The following is a 19,761-nucleotide window of genomic DNA, read 5'->3' on the forward strand; positions in this document are numbered from 1 at the left end:
CATCTCCCTGGCTTTCTGAATTTATTCTAGATTCTGTATATATATGTCAGTCCTGAGGCCTGAACTCAGGGCCTAGGTGCTGTCCCTGAGTCTCTTTGTGCTCAAGGGTAGCGCTCTACCACTTGAGCCAGAGCCATTTCTGTAGATTCTGTATATATTTTTTAAAAGACAAAAATATGTTACATTTACAATTGCTAGCTGTGCAGTGTGAATCTTTAACTGATGTGCCATGTGAAATAATATCCATGTCATTTAAATATGATAAAAATAAAAATCAATCAGAGTGTTAATTACAATTCCCATTGGTATCATCACATTTGCTCATCACACTGAGCGTCTTATTTTGATCTTCAGATCCATGAAAGAAAACTCTTACAAATTAAAAACACATTTCCTGTGTTGTTGTTCCTTGGACTCCTGGGCTCTGGGTTCGAGCGGGGGGTGGGGGGACGGAGTCTTACTTCTGTTATTGCTGTATTGTCTTTTGATACCATAATACTTTAGCTTATCTCCTACAGATGTTAGAGGGGGAAAATCAGCTTATACAATTCCATGTTCAAGATTGCTATGCTTCCCTATTGACCTCACTTTAGTGCTACCTAAACAACTGGGGAGACTATCATCCATTCTTAAAATATGAACTATCTAGTTCTGGGAGATACATGGCATTTGACTCCACAAGGCTGAATTCCATTCTTTCAACATCATTCTGCATGGGAATTGGCATGGGCAGATTTTCAGATTGTCCACTTTTCCTAATGAAACACTTTGGTGGCTTAGACTAGAGTAGCCTGGCATCTGGAATCATGATGTTTTATCATGAGAAACAGAGAAGATATTGCTTCCCTTTTCTAAAAAGAGACTGAAATCCTTTGCTAGGGCTCATTTTTTTTTTTTTTTAGAAAAAACACTTTAAAAATGTAGCCAATAAAATAGGATTGTCAATTCCCACAGCTTTCTTATTTGAGTAGCATTTTTAAAGGCATCATTTTTTCTTTCCCTTTGGACTGAAATCCATAGCAGAACCAGCACCAGCAGCTTTCTAACTTCTTCATAGACAGGCAAACACACCCACTGGAGTTACACGACTGTATGCCCTCTCCTTCCCAGCTCCCAATTTCCAACCACACTCTTCCCTGAGATGAAAGTGACTAGGCATATCCACCCCATCACCCTGAAACCATTTGCTTTGCTCTTTTATTTTTTTAAGTTTAAAGAAAAGGCACACCGAAAAAAAGTTTAGTTGGCCACACATGACAACAGCATTTCCAACAACTACCCTAATGGGCAATTCATTTTGGAGTTCAAATGTTGGGGGTGGGGGTGGGGTTTGATCTCAAGCACAAGAATGAAGACAAAACAAAACAAAAAACCCAACTTGAACATAAGCTATGAGAGCTCCTCTCTGTTGGCAGTGTCTGGACACTTCGGCCAGCCCAGGGCAGTCCAGGAGGGGGTGGGGTCTTGTCACCAAATCCTGGATCTGGAGCTACCCCCTCTTTGGAGGTTGGAAGGAGGGCTAACACAGAGAGGCATCAAAACTGCACTTCTAACTGTCCTGGCCTTTGGCCCCACCTGCCTGTCAGTTTCAGCCTGAGTCCACAATCCTTAGGTTTCTCTACTCTGGAGATTTGGAGAACTTGGGCATTTAAGCTAGCAGGGATGCTATTAGGCCAGCTCCTGATTGACCTTCCAGGGACTCTTGAGATCAACTTTGTCCACCTCCTCTGGATTGTTTGTATTTGTTTTCAGTCTGCTGAAGCCTCCCACCCAGCCTAACCTTTGCTCCCCTTTCCTCCCCCCATCCCCTCCCTCCAGCCTCCCCAGCTTCTCTCCCCCCCCCCCCCCCACCTCCGCCCTCCTCTTTGTTGTCTCCTACCTGCTGGCCAGGCTCTGCCTGCAGTGCTGCCTGAAGGGCATCAGGTGGTAGTTCATGGCGTCCAGCAGCAGCTTCTGGCAGACCGGGTCGGTGCGCATGAAATCCACCGACTGGACCCGCTCCACCAGCTCGGGGGCCGGGATGAGGGCGAAGCGGAGGCGCTTCATGAGGTCGGGCGCGTACTGCATGCGGGTCTCGCGGTCGTGCTCCAGCCACAGCACGGACATCTGGAAGAGCGCCAGCTCCGACTCCACGGGGGGCGGCAGCGAGTCCAGCAGGGCGCGCATCTCCTCGAAGTTGAGCAGCAGCACATCCTCCACCAGGTACTTGTTGGCCAGCTTCTTGGTCTCCTCCAGGCCGTGCAGCGCGGCGATCTTACACACCTGCTTGTAGTTCTGCACCGAGATCTGGTCGTTGAGGAACTGCACGCAGAGCTTGGTGACCTGGGGGATGTGCAGGATCTTGCTGACCGACAGCACCTCCTCCACCGTGTCCAGCGAGAGGGTCACGTTGGCCGTGTACAGGTACTCGAGGACCAGGCGCAGCCCGATGGACGAGCAGCCCTGGAGCACCAGGTTGTTGATGGCTCGGGGGCTGGTCAGCAGCTTGTCGTCGGGGGAGGAGGAAGGAGTCCCGGGTTCTTCCTGGGGCTGCGGTGGCTGCTGCTGCTGCTGCGACGCGGGCTGCTGTGCAGGCGGCTGCTGCTGCGGGTCCTTGGGGGCCCCCAGGCCGTCCTGGCCGCCCACCCCTCCCCCAAGAGGGGGGTGGCTGGAGAAGAGCGATCGGAAGTACTGGGAGCAGGAGGCCAGCACGGCCTTGTGGCAGTGGAACTGCTGGCCTTGGGCCGTCAGGGTCACGTCGCAAAACAGCTGCTTTCTCCACAGCAGGTTGAGGCCATGCAGCAGGTTGTCGCTGTGGCTGGGGTCGAAGGTGGACGTCCTGTCTCCGGATCTGGACATGGCGAGCTGACTCGGCGCACCTGGCTTTAAACCCTCCTCCAACCTGGCAGACAGGGGTGGGGGGTGGGGGGAGCGGGGGGAGTGGAGGGGGTGGGGTGTGGTAGGGGTGGGGAAGGGTGTGGAGGGGAGGGCAGGGCAGAGAACAACAATCGAGGTTCAGCTTGACTCTTTCTCGGAGCTTGGAGGGACCCCCGACCCCAAGGGATAGGTTGGAAGGCGCCACCAGAAGGGCCCCGTCTGTGGGGGGGGGGGCGGTCCGGGCGTCTGTGTTGCGCCCCGCCACCTCTTAGACACTTCGCCCCTCACTTTCTGGAAAGCACCCCGGCTCGGCTGTTGGCTGCGACAGCGGTGGCCGCTGCGACAACAAAGTGGCAGCTGTGGTCGAGATACCTCGTGGGCTCGTGTCCATGCCGGGCTAGCTGGAGGGGAAGGCCCGGAAGTAGGGAGTCGGGGATGCCCCGGGAGCGCAGAGGCGACCGACGGCGATGGCTGCAGGTCAACTCGGGCTCCAGTCCTGGCTCGGGGTAGTTGGCCCAGTTCAGGGGCGGGGTAGGGGAAGGGGCAGGGAAGAGAGGGCCGACGGGCGTGCGGGTGGGCGCTGCTTAGCTCTCCCAATGCGGAGGTCCCTTCGAGGATCGGAGCTGCCCCGAGAAACTCCTAGGCTAATCGTCTGAGGGAGGAGATAAAGCCCTTTCTTCTCCCGGGAAAGTGCAGCGGAGCGCGGTGAGGACCAGCTCGGAGCGCCGGCAGAGGCGGGAGCTGTCCTTATCAATTCGAGCTCGCTTCCCTCACCCGGCCCTGCCCGCTTCCCCGCTTCGCGAACTCCGGGCTTCCTCGCCACCCCTCAGCTGCGCTCCTTTACCAGAGACGTCTTTAAACCTGCCGGGGGATCCTTCCACCATCACCCCCCTTCCCCCCGCAAACGGTCCCGAGCCCCCGTCTCCCTCCCGCCTTGGCATTTCAGAGCACGGAAGTTCAGACACCCATCTCTCCTTCCAGCGCGGGGCGGCCCCGAGGCAGAGGAGGGAGAAAGCGGGGGTGTGGGGGGGGGTGTCTTCCAGGGTGGGGTTAAAGCAAAAGCTGGGGGGCTGGGAGGGGCTCCCGAGACGGCTCTCCCTCCTCGGCAGCAAGCCCGGGCGCGTGAACTCCTCTAACTAGAAGTTCAAGTTAGGAGGCAGGGGCTGGGGGAGGGGTGGGGGCTCCCCAGCCAGGGATGGGGGGGCGGGTCGCAGTCCTTCACGGAGTCTCCGCTCCCCACCCTCCGTGGTCCCGGGCGGTCGTAGTTTCCTTCTGAACCCCATGGGCACAACCCCTAGAGGTTCCCCCAAATCGGACACCCCCCCACCCCCCACTCCGCCGGCCCCGGAACTACTTCTGGAAAAAAAAAGTCTGAGCTACCCGCAGCTAAGCTAAAGGGGGTGGGTGGGGGAGGCGAGGCGAAATCCAGACGCCCGGTCCTTAACCTGTAATTGCACCTTCCAGGGGTGAGCAGAAAGGGACCCTCGGTTCGCATCCCGCCCGCGCGCCCGCTGGGGAGAGCCGCCGCCGCCGCCGCCGCCGCCGCCCGGCTCCGAGGGATCCCGCCGGACCGGCCCCGTCCTCTGCGGCTCACTCTGCCCTGCCTGGCGCCGGTCCCGGATCGCCGGCTCCCCATGGCTTCCAGCCGCCGCTCGTCTGCACTCACTTTCCCATCCCGTTCCAGGTGCACCCTAACCTCCCCCGCGCGCCCTCCCCTCGCAGCACCCCCACCCCCGCCCCCAAAGCTCGGGCTTGCGGGGAACATCTGAGAGTCTTCTCCTCCAAGTGGCCCCGGTCACATACCTCTCTCTCTCTTTCCCTCTCTGTGGCTCTCTCTCTCCCCGCTTCGTTGTTTCGCCACCCCCCCCCCCCCAGTCTTTTCCCCATTCCTCTTCCTTCTTGTTCTCCTATGCGCCCCCCCCCCATTTGCTTATCTCTTGCAATAGTTTGATTCTTTAGGAGCGTTTGCAACACAACTACCCCCCCCCCACCCCTCTGAAAGACTCCCTACCCCCTCCAACAACCCCAAAGACAACGACAACACACACAAGGCCAGAAACTTACCTACTGTCAACCAGCTGCAAAGTCAAGGCTCACTTAAGCTCCCCCCAAAAATCAATTGTCCTTCCTTTTTAAAGGTTTGCTGTCTCCTTGGGAGGGGAGCACACCTTCTGATCCCCAACTCCAGGCAGTCACTCTTTACAATTTATTTTGTCGTACATCATTTGATCACCGTGAATTAGCAACAGCCAGAAAATGTAGGAGAGGGAGAAAAGAGAGAAAGAGAGAGGGAGAGAGAGGGAGAGTGAGAGAGTGAGAGAGAGGGAGCAGAGCTTTCTGCAAGAGAAGAAGAAGAAAAAATGTACGTGTGACAAATTATGCTACCAAGAAACAACACATCATTATCCTTGGGCCTGGGGCTCAGTGAGTCGTAACGAGAGTAATAGGAAATCCACGGTTGGGGAGAGAAACGGTCGTGCTTGGTCAGTAGAGAGAGACCATACAGGGGGATGGATGCTGGAGAGACTCGCAAAATTATGGCTCAAGGCTATTGTAAAAATTGTCGAGCGTAAATGACTGCGATTTCAAACATCTTTGGAAGAAAGAAGGGGAAAAAGCGAGCCCCCCTCCCTCCCTCTCCCTCTCTCTCCCTCTCTCTTCTCTTCTCTCTATAAAGAACCGTCAAGTTTTAGTGCGCATTGCTAATTAGTCAATTTCTCTCTGCCTTCACAGGCTGGCGACTTCGCTGCTGAGCTGAAACTGCTAATTTCTGTGACCAGCTTTTTTCTTAGCTGTGATCTGGATGAATGAGTAGCTGTCTCACAGAGATGACAAAAATAAACTCTAATCCCCCCAAAAATTTCCACTACATCTTTCTCATGCATAGATTTATGATCTTCAAGTGCTCTCTGCAATATGCAAACTTTTTTGTGTCTGTATATATGCTGTTGTTTTCAGCTTTCACTACATTGGTATGCTTCTTTTCTCTTCCACCCTACCATCCCCCCTCACACACATACACACACACACACACACACACACACACACACAATGAAATGCAGAAACTGACTGGTCTGAAAGTATGCTAAGATGTCACTTTATCCTGTCTTGGGATTTAGGGCTTACTTGGAAGACACTAGCCCTTGACTAAGAGTCTCCTCTCTCTCGTGGCTGAACATACAAACTGGGGGATGGAGGAAGGCTAGCTGATAGAGTAGAGGATAGCCCCTTTGCTTTACATTTGTTTGCCTGCACCACTCAAGATTTATGCTCTTGTTTGGAAACCTATTTTTTCTATCATTTTGTCTGATGAAACAGTCACCTTTGAAGTTCTCTGTCAGCCTCTCAGCAGTAAAATGTTCAGAAATGACATTTTTTATTAGAATATTATTGGATTGTCAGATTTGTATTTCAATTAGGAGTCTTGTGAAAGAGCAAGAACCAAGTGGTAAGAACCCCAGCTGAAATTTCACAAATGGAACCTTTCAAATTGGGATTCATTGAGAGATGAGGGTGATCACATAGCCCTCACATATTTGACCCTGCTTAGCATGTGAAATGAACCTCAACATGTTTCTGGAATTTCAGCCTTACCAGAGATTCATGTGCATTTTGGTAGAGGACATGCTCTGGAGACTTACCTCATGATGTATAGTGCCCTTACATTTATAGCCCTGCATTTTGATTGTCAATGGGGGCTGGAGGTGTCCAAGAAACAGGGAAGGGCGGGGTGGGGGGGAGGGGAGATAAAGGAAGCAAAAAAAGAAAGGCATGCCCTTGAATAGGGGGGAGAAGCTGCACATAAGTTTGAGTTTTGTCAATAAACATGGAATATTATTCATTTTAAATTATTTGTGCTGTAAAGTTACTAAAAAACACATAGGAACACACCCTCCCAAAGCCTTTTTTTTTTTTTTACATTCCCCCTTGACTAGTGAGTGATAGAAAACATTTGCTTAAAGAAGGAAGAAAACTGACCATTCTGAGATTCAAAAATAGGAAACTCCTTCCTTATCTAGAATGAAAAGATGAACCTGTATGTGGGATATTTTGACCAGTACATGGAGAATGACCAAACGGAAACCCTCACAATGGCCCATTTCTATCAACATTTCAGATTATCGGAGAGGAAGATCCTGCTGAGGCCTTAGTTTCCCTCTTCATGTTATGATCTAAAAGTCAAACTCACAGCAAAATAATAGAAAGAACTTTGTTTTTGCTGTTATTATTATTATTAACAGCAAGGGAGATAAAAAGAACAGATTAGTCTCTTGCCCCTACTTCTTTCTTCTTTCTTCTATATTTCCCTTATTTGGATCTCAAGGAAGAATGTCTGAAGGTGAAATGGTGTCTTCTTAGGGCTCTTTGTTATTAGCAGCTAAAGGTATCAAGTATATGGAATGTTAACAAATTCTTATCTATTTAAAGTACGATTTTTATATTATAATTTTTGTGTTGCTCTTTTATAAACTTCCAATGAAGTATTGGGAACTAAACTTAAAGATGAATAATGGTCTTGATCACTTAAAGTGCCACCATCTAATTTTATTGTAAAGGAATTCAAACATATTTGGTAGGGCTCAACCAAGTTTTGTTTTAGATTTCTTTCTTTTCTTTTGACTGATAGGATGTATTGATCACTAATTGCAATGAGTATAGTCAAACTTTATATTGCTCCTAAGCAATATGAAAGGTGTATAACAGGTGTTGAAATAAATGTTTTAAAGTTACCCTATAGCATCTAAAATTTTAGAAAATTTTCATAATTATATATATTTTGTAAGCAATTTAAAAATAACAAAAAGTCCTTTCATAATCTGTGTACAAATCAGCATATTTATCACATAAATCTCATGCCTCCAATATCTTGTACTGGCTTTGACTGAAATTATTGTAGAACTCACAAATGGTATGACACTATTTACAATAAATCCCGTTATGAAAGATTCAATTTGAAGCAATCAGATGCTAGCTACGAAGCAATTGTAAGTATTTGAATTTTATCCTACTTCACTGTTCAACGTACAGAAATTGCATCTGTGTGTTTGATCTGTCCTGCTGAGTCCTATCAGCAGCTTGCATCTCTGCCACTATTGTTTTTAAAATGGCTGGAAGGACGTGACTAGTCAAGAGCACTCAGCAGGATAGATTTCACATGGCACCAGAGAAGCCAGCATTGTCTTTGGGAAAGAAAAAAAAATTATAATCATGTAGTCATCTAATTCAAGCAGTCTTCATACTTCGACAGAATTATCAAAATTATTCATCAGTGCATCTGCATTTAAACTATGCACAGTGGAAAGATTCTGAAGCATTGCTACTGAGCAGTCTACTAGAGCTTGCATGGGCTCTAAGCGGTCTGGTCAGCCTTCGAGGTGGCAGAGATCCAGGCATATCAGAGGCTCCAGTTGCTCATGACCATCGCGCTGGACTGGATGAACTGAAGATTATCTGTAGAGCAGTTCTAGAAGTGTTTTGCAGACTAACACGAAGGGGCAGCCACGCTGAAACTTTATTTTCCTCCCTCTTGACTTTTCTAATTCAGATTTATGAGTTATTACCAGATTGTATACATCAGAGCCTGGCTTCCCATGTGTTTCTTTTAGTTAGTAAATACTTACTTCTCCGAGACCTGACCTTCAAGATTATAGTCTTTGTGGAATGGACAAATAAAAGGAGAAAGAGTCCATCTTACAGATGGAATAAAATCAAGTAAGGAAGACCCTCAGTGCTCTCTCAGAATTAGGGAATAGAGAAACGTAGACACAGCTCATAGTTTTCTACTTATTTTAAATCTTGGGTCGGTATGGCCAGACATGTCACAAAATGCTCAGCATCAAGAGGTTTAATAGGAAGCAAAACCACCTTAAAATAACAGTGCAAGACAAGAAATGGTGCTGCTGGTTAGCATCTAGTCAAAAGCCAATTGTTTCCTATTACTGTAGGTTTAATCCTGACCCTGGAACATTCCACTGTCCAGGGAACAAGTCCTGACTCCTCTGGGAAGCCTGTTCAATTAGGGTCTCTGAACATGTTCTACTTATGCACCAAAGAACTAATTAACTATGAACTATGAAAGAGTATGGTAGAAGGCAATGGTGGCCCCAACCCACTGTCTTTTCAGGTATATACAGCTTATTATACTGTGGCTTTACTGCTTGCCCATCAAAATTGAAATCTATTTCTCCATCCCTTGAATATGAATTCCCTAGTTACTTGGTTGGACCAAAAGAATGAGGCAGAAGTAACAGGTGATAATTCTGAGTCTCTGGCCCCAAGGGAACTTGTATACTTCAATTCTCCCCAGTGCTACTCTTGGAATCCTACAAACAGTCATGTGAAAAAGCCCAGGTTAGCTTGGTGGAAGATGAGATGTTATATGGACTAAGCATTCTCCAGCTTACCTGGCAGCAGAACTTAGATTCATGGGTGCTCCAGATGTGAAAGGAGACTGAGCATAGTCCTCATAGCTTATCCATAAAACCCTGAGCTAAATAAATGCTGGTTGTTTTAAGGTTGGGAGGCATGATTTGTTCCCTAGTAAAATTAGTTGGTAGTATGTTATTAGTTGATTAGTATTGTTCCTAATTGCAAAATGAAGTACAGAGAAATCAGACACAGTTTTCAGAATCACACAACTTTTCCAAGGTAGTGCTGAGATTCAAACCAACACAACCTGGCTCCAGAGATTAGCCATTTTGCTACACTATTTGTCATGGACATTCATTCAGTGTATATTCAACATGTATTAGATACTAAACAACAATCTAAATATTGAGGATACGATGATGAACAAAACTGTATCTTTGCCCACTAGAGGCTAACATTCTAATGGAGGAGACTGGAAGGCAATAAGTAAATAATTAGATACTATAAAGAAATAATTACAATTGATAATCACTCTAATAAAGGTAGGTATGCAGAACTATTGTAGCAGAACAAAGAAGGTCTGTAAGTTCCTCATAGTACTTATTATCTGTGGATATTATTTTGACATTTGTTATTTACTGCTTTGGTAGTTGCTTATTTAGAGAAATCTATTGTTGCAAGTGATTTTCTAGGGAGAAATAGCAGTTCGCTTGAAAAAAGCAAAAAAGTATCCCCCCATCAACTTCTATATGCACAGAAATTAGCTTTCTAATATAATAAGGTAGCTTTCTTACATAACAAGGTAGCTTTCTACCTTGCCCATAGTAATGATTCAATAAACATGTTACTGGAGTGCTAAAGCCAAAATTTCAAATTTATCAAGAAAACAGCAGCAAGAATTGAGATCATTTCACACACAGAGATTATTTGGAGCCTTTGATCAAAGTGGTGCTAGTCAGTCTCCTGATTGTCAATTGATCCACTACCTTAAACTAAGAGAAAACCTTAGCAAATATTTCCTCAAATCTTTCACCTATGGTAATCATCAGCCAGCAAAGCTCTCACTAAATGTAGGGAATAGTTACTTTTATGGAAATATTAATTAAATTGCTAGGCAAAGGTAGTATAAGGCTGTCATTCTGAGCATGGATTCTATAAGTGGATACTCAGGGTTTGAATCCTGGCTGTGTACCTCATCAGGGAATAAGATAATTATAGTACCTACCTCGAAGGGTTTTATAAGGTCAATGTTTTGTAAGTAGGTGTAAAGTACCAAGAAAAGAGGCACATAGTGAGTGCTATATCAGTGTTCACTGAATACAAACCTACCAGGTGTGGTGGTATGTACTTGTAATTTCAGTTATGAGGGAGGCATAGCCAGGAGAATTGTGGTCAAGGCTAGCCCAGGAAAAAGGAAAAACATACTTGAAAAAAATAAGGGGCAAAGGGATAAGATAGGATGCATGTGGTAAAGTGCATGCGTAGCAAGGGCAAGGCTATGAGTATGTGTGTGTTTGCGGCTCTGTGTGTGTCTGCATCTGTATCCTACGTCTCTTGGAGTTACATTGCTTTATAATTCTAATCTAAGGATGACTAATTTGCCTTATTGGAAGCACTACCAGGTCAAACTTTGCTCTTTACACATTGTATGCTCTATTTTGTTCCCATTAGAATCATTATTCCTTTTACCTTTGAGGACATTAATATGAGATATGTATATCTTTGGTAATAAAGATATTTTTAAAAAGTGAAGGCCATTTATTATTAACCATAGGCAACTGAATATATTTCTGATTATAAAAAGTAGTTGCCAGTTCCTCTTTTGTTAATGATTGAGATGGAAGAGGTATCCAATTGTTCTTTGGTGTCTTTCCCTGACATTATCTGTGACTCTTAGTTTTCCTGTATTTGGAGAGAGATACATTTCATTTAACTACTGTATAAAGGGTGCATTGAAAAGAAATGACTGGAATGAATGTTCTTAAGTGTACAATTGGTAATTTTCCCAGGGACTATAGGAAAAGCTCGAGGTTTAGATGATAGAAGAAGGAAAAATATATTCTTTTCTTTCTGAAACTAGCCAACAGAGGCAGAGCCAGAGATACTTAGCCAGTCATCTTTGTGGAATTAGGTCAGATAGAAACAGCAACACAAGATGGTGGAATTATTTTGAGCACACAGACAGAAATCATATATTCAGAAATTATGTGTATCCAAAGTTTTCAAAAATTAGTTTGTGGGAGAATATTTATCTTACTGTAGGAATGTCATATTTTGAATGCTCATTAATGAAAGCCATGAGACTCCTTTGCTATAGGCAAGGCTATGCATCTTTATCATAAAGAGTTATCATCTAAATTTGCAAATTATTCTAATCACTTTCTCCACCCTCAAATTTTTCTTCTATTGGTGGTAATCTTTTTTTTAAATTTTCTTTCCCAAACTGATTCATAAAAATGAAGGTTATTTCTGTGATGTGACTTTCATCTTTTTTTTAACATATGATTTTTTTTTAAGTTACTGGAAAGTCAAGATGTAAGTTCATTAATTGGATAGCTATATGACTATAATCAAATGCCATTATATCGTTACAAGGCTATGGCCTTGACTAAGGGAATACATTCCCACACAGGTGACCTGTATATTCCTTGAGATATTTATTTGCTTTTCAATACTCTGTTCAGCCTGTTTAATATTAACACAAAACTTTTCCACTTTTCATTTTAAGTAATCTTTCTCTGTTGCTTTCTTTTATCCTTATTACCATTTTTCCCTTAATCTCTATTACACTCAGTATACACTGTTTTACTTCTGCTTCTGTCTACATTTCATAAGGCCATATTTTATAAATTTCAGTAAATACAAGTTAATATTGTCATGATGATGGAGCATTGTTTGAAAGTCTGGGTAAATTTTAGGTAGTTGGTTGGTTGAGGTGATAGAATTTTGATGAGTACTTCATTTTATTTAAAAAAGACAATATACTCTCTATAGGATACATCTTCTCAAAATTCAACAGTAATATTCAAGTGTGGTTAATACAACATGACAAATTTGAAATGGAATGTTTTCATTTTTATCTTTGCATTTTTGGTGCTTGAAATGGAGTGAATTATGGGTCAGGCTAAGGACTGATTTAAGTTCCCTGTGGGGATTTAAATTCTACTTTTTCAGAATATTTGGCCTTACTTTATTCTGTTTTATGTCTATTCATTTCTTTGGCTTTCCAACAATAGTCAAAAGAAAGCAAATGCTTTCAGAGGGAATATCAAGAACATTTACTATATAAGATGCAGATCCTTAGAGTTCTCATCTTTAAGACATGCTTCTAGTTGTTACTGGCTTCATAAACGTGAAGTATGTATACCAGTGACAAAGAAATTCACCTGGTGGATAAAGTTCATCAGTTGAATCTTGTCTGTAAATGTGTATTTTTACATTTAGTGAATGTGTGCCTTGTATGTTTGAGGGTAAAATTCACATATAATTTTAGGTCATATGAACAGTATTTAGTTTGGAAGGGAAATTTATATGTGTGTATGCACATTGTTGACATTGTTGCTCAAAATTAGTATTTCTCAACATAGATGGCTCTCCGCAATTATTTCCTGGGGAGTGCTGATCCTGACCTTGAACTCAGGGTCTGGTCGCTGTCCCTGAGCTTTTCTTGCGCAAGGCTAACACTCTACCATTTGGGCGACAGCTTCATTTCTAGATTTTTGGTGGTTAATTGGACTCATGGACTTTCCTGCTTGGGGTGGCTTCAAACTGTAGTTCTCAGCTTTCTATGTAGTTAAGTCACAAACCACTGGTGCCCAGCAAGTTTATTTTTTCAAACTGTGATTAATAAAAATATTAGACTTTTTTCCTAAGATGTTGAATATATTTTAAATAAACTTATAAAACTTCAGAACAGACTTAGGTCTGCAGAAAAAAATTGAGAAGATAGTACAGAGATTTCTCATGTACCAAAAGTCCAGCATGACTATGAGCATGTCCCATTATTATGATGCACTTGTTGCAATTAATGAACAACACTGGTAAATGATTAGTTTTATATGTATTGCACTTTTTATGACTCAAGTTATCCTTGTCATTGTTTTTCTGTATGTATAGCCTTCCAGATTGCCCTTATTTTTGGAGGACTTTTGATGATTTTCAGTGTCGATCATGTCACTTGTAGTCTGCCTCTAAGTTGTAGTTGCCTGATGCTTTTCTAGTCATTAGACTGGAGTTATGGATTTTGGTGACAAGGGCTGTGGCAGGAAAGTCCCATTTTCACGTGACAGGATCAGAGTATATGTGACCAACATGGCATACCATCATAGATGTTCAACCTGATCACTTGGCTGAGGTAATGTTTGTCAGATTTCTCTATAAGAGAAATACTTCTTTTCCTTAAAACAAAACAAAACAAAAACAACTTTCAGTTAGGCGCCAGTGGCTCATGCCTGTAATCCTACCTATTCAGGAGGCAGAGATATGAGGATCAAGGTTCAAAGTCACCCAGAATAGGGAAGTACATGAGACTCTCATATCCAATTAAACCAGAAAACCTGAAGTGGCTCTGTGGCTCAATTGGTAGAGCACTAGCCTTGAGCTACAGAGCTCAGGGGCAGTGTTCAGGACCAGAGTTCAAACCCTATGACATAAAAAAAAAAAAAAAAAAAAAAGCTCCATATTTGGCTTCTTGCAAATAGGTTCCTATGCTGTTGAGAGAAGAGCTATGCTTTAGTTTCTTAGAGGGAGGGAGGATACTGACATAAATAATTTAGAACTTGTTACCAAAGGAAATTTGTCTATTTTATTTCATGCATGTATGTATGTATGCTTTAACCATTTATTTATGCCCATTTGGAATAGGAAGTACTTAGTTTACACTTTAGGTAATAATCCACATAATTTACATTCCTTTATAAACTATTCCAAATTTGACAATTGTAAGCTTTTATGGTTTTATATTCTTTTGACATCTTCCTTTCTCATGGCTTTCTGCATCTTTCCTCCCCTTCTTTGTCTCTCTTTCCTTACTTTCTGGCACAAGATTCTGTAGGCTCATCTTTTTTTTTTTTTTTTTTTTTTGGCCAGTCCTGGGCCTTGGACTCAGGGCCTGAGCACTGTCCCTGGCTTCCTTTTGCTCAAGGCTAGCACTCTGCCACTTGAGCCACAGCGCCGCTTCTGGCCGTTTTCTGTATATGTGGTGCTGGGGAATCGAACCTAGGGCCTCGTGTATCCGAGGCAGGCATTCTTGCCACTAGGCTATATCCCCAGCCCTCATCTTTTATATTTCATGTCCCAGTTTGAGATTCACCATTTCTCAAAGAAACATTGCCTACTTTTATTTTTTATTAGAAAATGGTATTGGAAATGACATCTGGTGTTGGGTGTGCTCGTTACTTCTGAAATCTTGATCTTTTAGACCACACTGAAAAAAAATAAGGAAATACATGCAAGTATAGTAATTCTGTATGTATACATATTCACACACACTTATATAACATCTATATTTATATAACTTGAAGTAAACTTGAGTTTATGGCCCAAAATGCAATTCTAACCAACTTTATGCTAACTCAACAGATTTAAGTCTCCTGATACTATGACCTGAAGAAGGGAAAGTTAAAAAATTGTGTGAGATAAAGTAAGATGGTTAACTTCATTGAGATTCATTTTTCTCATGGGTAGATTGTAGTTCATTTATTCTATGAGCTATTGCTTCTGTGAGGATTTGATGAGAGAATGCTTCATAGGTGGAAAACACCCAAGGTTAGTTTGGTGAACCACAGATATTAAATTCAAAACAAAACTGACAAATCTGTCCCCATGTTAACTTCCTTAGCATAATTTCCTTTGGTTGAATTCGATAATCCAAAGTGGATAAAAAGGGTGATTATATGGGTTATATGTTTAGGTTCCTACTCTGATTCTTTATTTTATTGAAATAATGACTAGTTTGTGGAAATAAACTCCCAGTTTATAATACAGGACCCAGCTTTGATTCTCTTGAGATACACTGAGGGATTGCTCATCTAGTTGAACTAGGAGGGAACATAGACAAACTCCATTCCAACTGAGTGATGGGAGGGGTCTGGCTATTCTGCAGGTCCTCCATTCATGTGCAAGTCTCCCAGGCATCTAGAAATGGCCCTAGAATTATGTCAGATTTGTAAATAAAAGACATTTGACTGCAATCAGTTAAGATTGCTCAGTATTCTCACCTTATCTTCAGGGTAGATGGTATTGGAGAGACTGGGAATATTTTTGAGATGTGGCAATAGTGAAATTGACTTAGGAATTTAGTGTGCATTGGTGTTACAGGATGTATTCATGTGCTCATATAATCACAGTAACTATGACTACATGAGGTTACTGCCTGCTTCTCTGGTGGAATATGTGACTACTGCAAAGATTCTGACTTCTACCCTTGGTGGTGTAGGCAGCATCAAGACAAAGAAGTTTAGGACAGGAAGCTGGTATTGTCACACAATTGTGTACCATTGCAAGTCCTTAAGAATATGAAGTTATTTATGATAATCCCTGCATAAGACAACTTGGAAAATTATAGTTCATACAGAAAGAAATGTAGACATGTTTTTCCAAAATACATCACATTACTGGTTAGTTGAAAAGGAAAAAGTTGTTCCAAGCTAGTAATGATAAAACTCAAAACTATGATTTTTTTGTGTTTTCTTTTTTCCTGTATGGAGCATTGAACTTAGGCCTTTGCTCTTGCTATGCAGCTCTCTACCCATTTTGGCTTTTGTCTTATTTTCCAGATAGAGCCAGACTAGATCTACAATCCACTCTATGTAGCTGGGGTTGTAGGTGTGTGCCATGATGCCCGGTCCCAAATTTGGTAATTTGCTTTAGAAGCAAAACAAATCAATCACTTTTTCTCCTTGAAAATGGAATTACAAAATATTTGTTCACTATTGAGACGCGTTGTCAAATTTCAAGGAAAGGAGTATTATGGACTCATTCTAAGCAGTTAGTTAACATTATATTCTCTTGGATTTTGTAATACTTGTGGTAATGCTAGGTTTTTAAAAAATCTTTAATGTGAGACATCAGAAAATGCATATCTACCCATGTGTCTATTTCACATTTGCTTCCTTGCGAATCCTGCCAAGTCTGTAACAAGTAGCCATGGAAGTGGATTTGCTGATGCATAAAGGTATAGTACTGAATAGAGATTTTTCTCTTAGGTTTGCAGGAATCTCTTCTTGTGAACCAAAGATCTGAAGCTCTTAGAGGCATGCTGCCAGAGATCCCTTTCTAAGGGTTCCAGGCTCTGATACCTACTTCCTTTCACTCAGGTAGCTCCGTCCCCTTCCGGCCTGGAAGAAACCCAGGTTCCCTGGAGATAAGAGTCTTAGATTTGCTTGTTTCAGTTGTGCTGATCTAGAATGTTCCCTTGCCATTCATTGCTCATCGGAAATATTTAATTTTATGTGTCAAATGACTTCTGTGTTCATAGATTGAGTCCTTGAACAAATGCTCTGCTGTGTGTGTAGTAGAAGACCAGAGAGTGCTAGAAACCACTACCATTACTCCTCACCTAGCTTTTCTTAAAAGCCTATAGATTCATGATGACAGAAGAGCCCCTCGTCTCCAAATTATCATATTCCAATGGTCACATTACCACTCAGATGGGGGGGGGAGGGATGGGTGGATCCTGAGCATGACATGAATTTCCTAACAAGAAAATGGAATTTATCAAAGCAATGTAAAATTTCCCCAACTGTTTTGAAATATATCACTAATCAGAACATCTGCACAGTAATTGAGGCTCTCAATTATTTTTCAATTCTGGTATAGACATGATGATTTTTTTCTTTAGAATATATATATATGCATATATATACGTGCAGGAATGTACATATGTACACATGTTCACATAACATATGTAATTACCCACAAATGTAATTATGCATATGTAATTCATGAGTAGATGCAATCTATAAATCTTATACTTAGAAAATAACAGCAGTTAATGAAAAGAACCAATAGCCCCCTCAACAAGTGGGCTAAAGACTTAAAAAATTTGAGCCTTCTCTGATGAGGAAATGAGAATGGCCAAGAGACATGTGAAAACGTACTCTACATCACTGGCCATCAAAGAAATGCAAATCAAAACAACATTGAGGCTGGGGATATAGCCTAGTGGCAAGAGTGCCTGCCTCGGATACACGAGGCCTTAGGTTCGATTCCCCAGCACCACATATACAGAAAACGGCCAGAAGCGGCGCTGTGGCTCAAGTGGCAGAGTTCTAGCCTTGAGCGGGAAGAAGCCAGGGACAGTGCTCAGGCCCTGAGTCCAAGGCCCAGGACTGGCCAAAAAAAAAAAAAAAAAAAACATTGAGATTCCATCTCACCCCAGTAAGAATGTCCTATATCAAGAAAACTAACAATAACAAATGTTGGAGGGGATGTGGCCAAAAGGGAACCCTACTTCATTGTTGGTGGGAATGTAAACTGGTTCAGCCACTCTGGCAAGCAGTATGGAGATTCCGCAGAAGGCTAAACATAGAACTCCCCTATGACCCAGCAGCCCCACATTTGGGCATCTACCCAAAAGACCACAAACAAGAACACACTAAACCCACCAGCACAACAATGTTCATCGCAGTACATATGGAACCAACCCAGATGCCCCTCAGTAGACGAATGGATCAGGAAAATGTGGTACATATACACAATGGAATTTTATGCCTCTATCAGAAAGAATGACATTGCCCCATTCATAAGGAAATGGAAGGACTTGGAAAAAATTATACTAAGTGAAGTGAGCCAGACCCAAAGAAACATGGACTCTATGGTCTCTCTCATAGGGAATAATTAGCACAGGTTTAGGCTAGTCACAGCAGAGGATCACAAGAGCCCACTAGCTATACCCTTATGAACACCTAAGATGATGCTAAGTGAAATGAACTCCAGGTTATGGAAATGATTGTTATATCACTGTTGTAACTACTTTCAGCGTGCTATGTGTAACCGTAGCTTCTATTATTGATGATATTCTTGTATCCCCTTCCTGTGGTTGTACCTGCACTATCACTGTATCTTATCTGAGTACATTGGAAACCATGTATACTAGAACTAGGAAACTGAAAGGGAATACTAAAATCGAGAGACACAGGGTAAAAAAGACAAACGACTACAAAAGCAATACTTGCAAAACTGTTTGGTGTAAATGAACTGAACATCTCTTGGAGGGGGAATTGAGGGAGGAGGTAACAAACAGTAAAAGAAATGTATCCAATGCCTAACGTTTGAAACTGTAACCTCTCTGTACATCAGTGTGAACATTAAAAAAAGAAAATAACAGCAGTTAAAACATTGATTTTGTTTGTTTGTTTTCTTTTGGTGTTAGTGCTACAGTTTGAAGTCTGAGCCTTCCTCTTTCGCTTGGCTTTTTCACTCATGGCTGACACTCAGCCAGGTGAGCTGCATCTCAGCTCTGGCTTTTTGATTTTCTTTCCAATTTGTCTGCCCTGGATGGCTTCAAATCACCATGATTCTCAGGCCTCAGCCTTCTGAGTAGCAAGGATTATTGGCATTAGCTACTGGAGTCCCACTAAAGTATTATTTTATCAGAAAAGAAAAAAAAGTCTTAGAATCCATATAACAGCTCTCATGAAATTGAAAAGTGTACCCATTTCCTAACTGTCCTACTTAAGAAAGTATGTGCATAATTACTCATTGATTTTGCATAATTTGAAAGAAGATGGCAGCAAGTGGTAGATGCCAACTTTAAGCAACTAAAAATGTGTTGTCATTCCCTTCACATATTCCAAAAGTAGCAGCATAAATACTCAGAATCACAATTCTTACTTTACTGTGCTCCAAAGTGAAGAGACCATAGAGACAATTTGCTTTAGGAGCCTATCTGGGACCCAAACAGCAAAGCCAGTTACAGTGTAGTGGACAATTCAACCCACTAACAATTGCAGAAAACACCAGCTTATTATCATAATAGCTCAATCATAAATGAAGTGGAAGCTGTGTGTGCCCATTTTCCAGTATCCTCTGAATATCAAGGTATCCTTGCTCTTCCATACCCCACTGAGAAGACACAGTATAAAGGCCTAAGGGGAGCTTAAACAATTTCTGAGGTTATAGCTTATTGTAGGCTTTCATGCACTTACTCTGTTGAAGAAAAAGAATTTACTACAGAGAATCACATTCTTTCAAAATATATCTCTGTTTCTACAACCTGCAGATATATAACCAGCAAAAGAGTACTTATAGACATTGATCTATTAAGCCATTTTCCTAAAATACCTATAGTCTTTTCATATGAAACAGAAAAAAATATCATTAGAGCTATGGTTTGCCAGACAATTACTTTGTCAAATCTCAAAATATTACATAATAAATTGTGTACATGCATCAAACATGAACAGCAGAGGACTGTAACAAGCTATGCATTTCCAGTCCAATTGTTCCCTCACCCAAACAGTAGCTTTTGTTTTCAAGAAAAAAAAATCCTATATCCTTTCTGAAGGCATTCATAAAATATGGCTATACATTTAT

At 42.4% G+C, this 19,761-nt stretch overlaps 1 protein-coding gene and 1 long non-coding RNA gene across 2 annotated transcripts in view; one reads left to right on the forward strand and one right to left on the reverse strand.

The window, feature by feature from the left end:
* Klhl14 (kelch like family member 14) overlaps positions 1 to 4,492 on the reverse strand; it is a 102,517-nt gene extending 98,025 nt beyond the window's left edge. The window contains exons 1-2 of the mRNA XM_048363149.1: positions 4,314 to 4,492; positions 1,880 to 2,881 (exon numbers count right to left, since the gene is read on the reverse strand). Of these exons, the coding sequence (XP_048219106.1) occupies positions 1,880 to 2,881; positions 4,314 to 4,492 (1,181 nt within the window). The remainder of the gene's footprint in view (positions 1 to 1,879; positions 2,882 to 4,313) is intronic.
* LOC125363848 lies at positions 3,456 to 5,721 on the forward strand. Its single transcript, XR_007213363.1, has 3 exons — positions 3,456 to 3,561; positions 4,321 to 4,540; positions 5,590 to 5,721. It is a non-coding gene; the product is annotated as an uncharacterized LOC125363848 (long non-coding RNA).
* The last annotated feature ends 14,040 nt before the right edge of the window (positions 5,722 to 19,761 follow it).

Source organism: Perognathus longimembris, chromosome 15 (genome assembly GCF_023159225.1).
Source record: "Perognathus longimembris pacificus isolate PPM17 chromosome 15, ASM2315922v1, whole genome shotgun sequence".
Taxonomy (NCBI): Eukaryota; Metazoa; Chordata; class Mammalia; order Rodentia; family Heteromyidae; genus Perognathus; species Perognathus longimembris.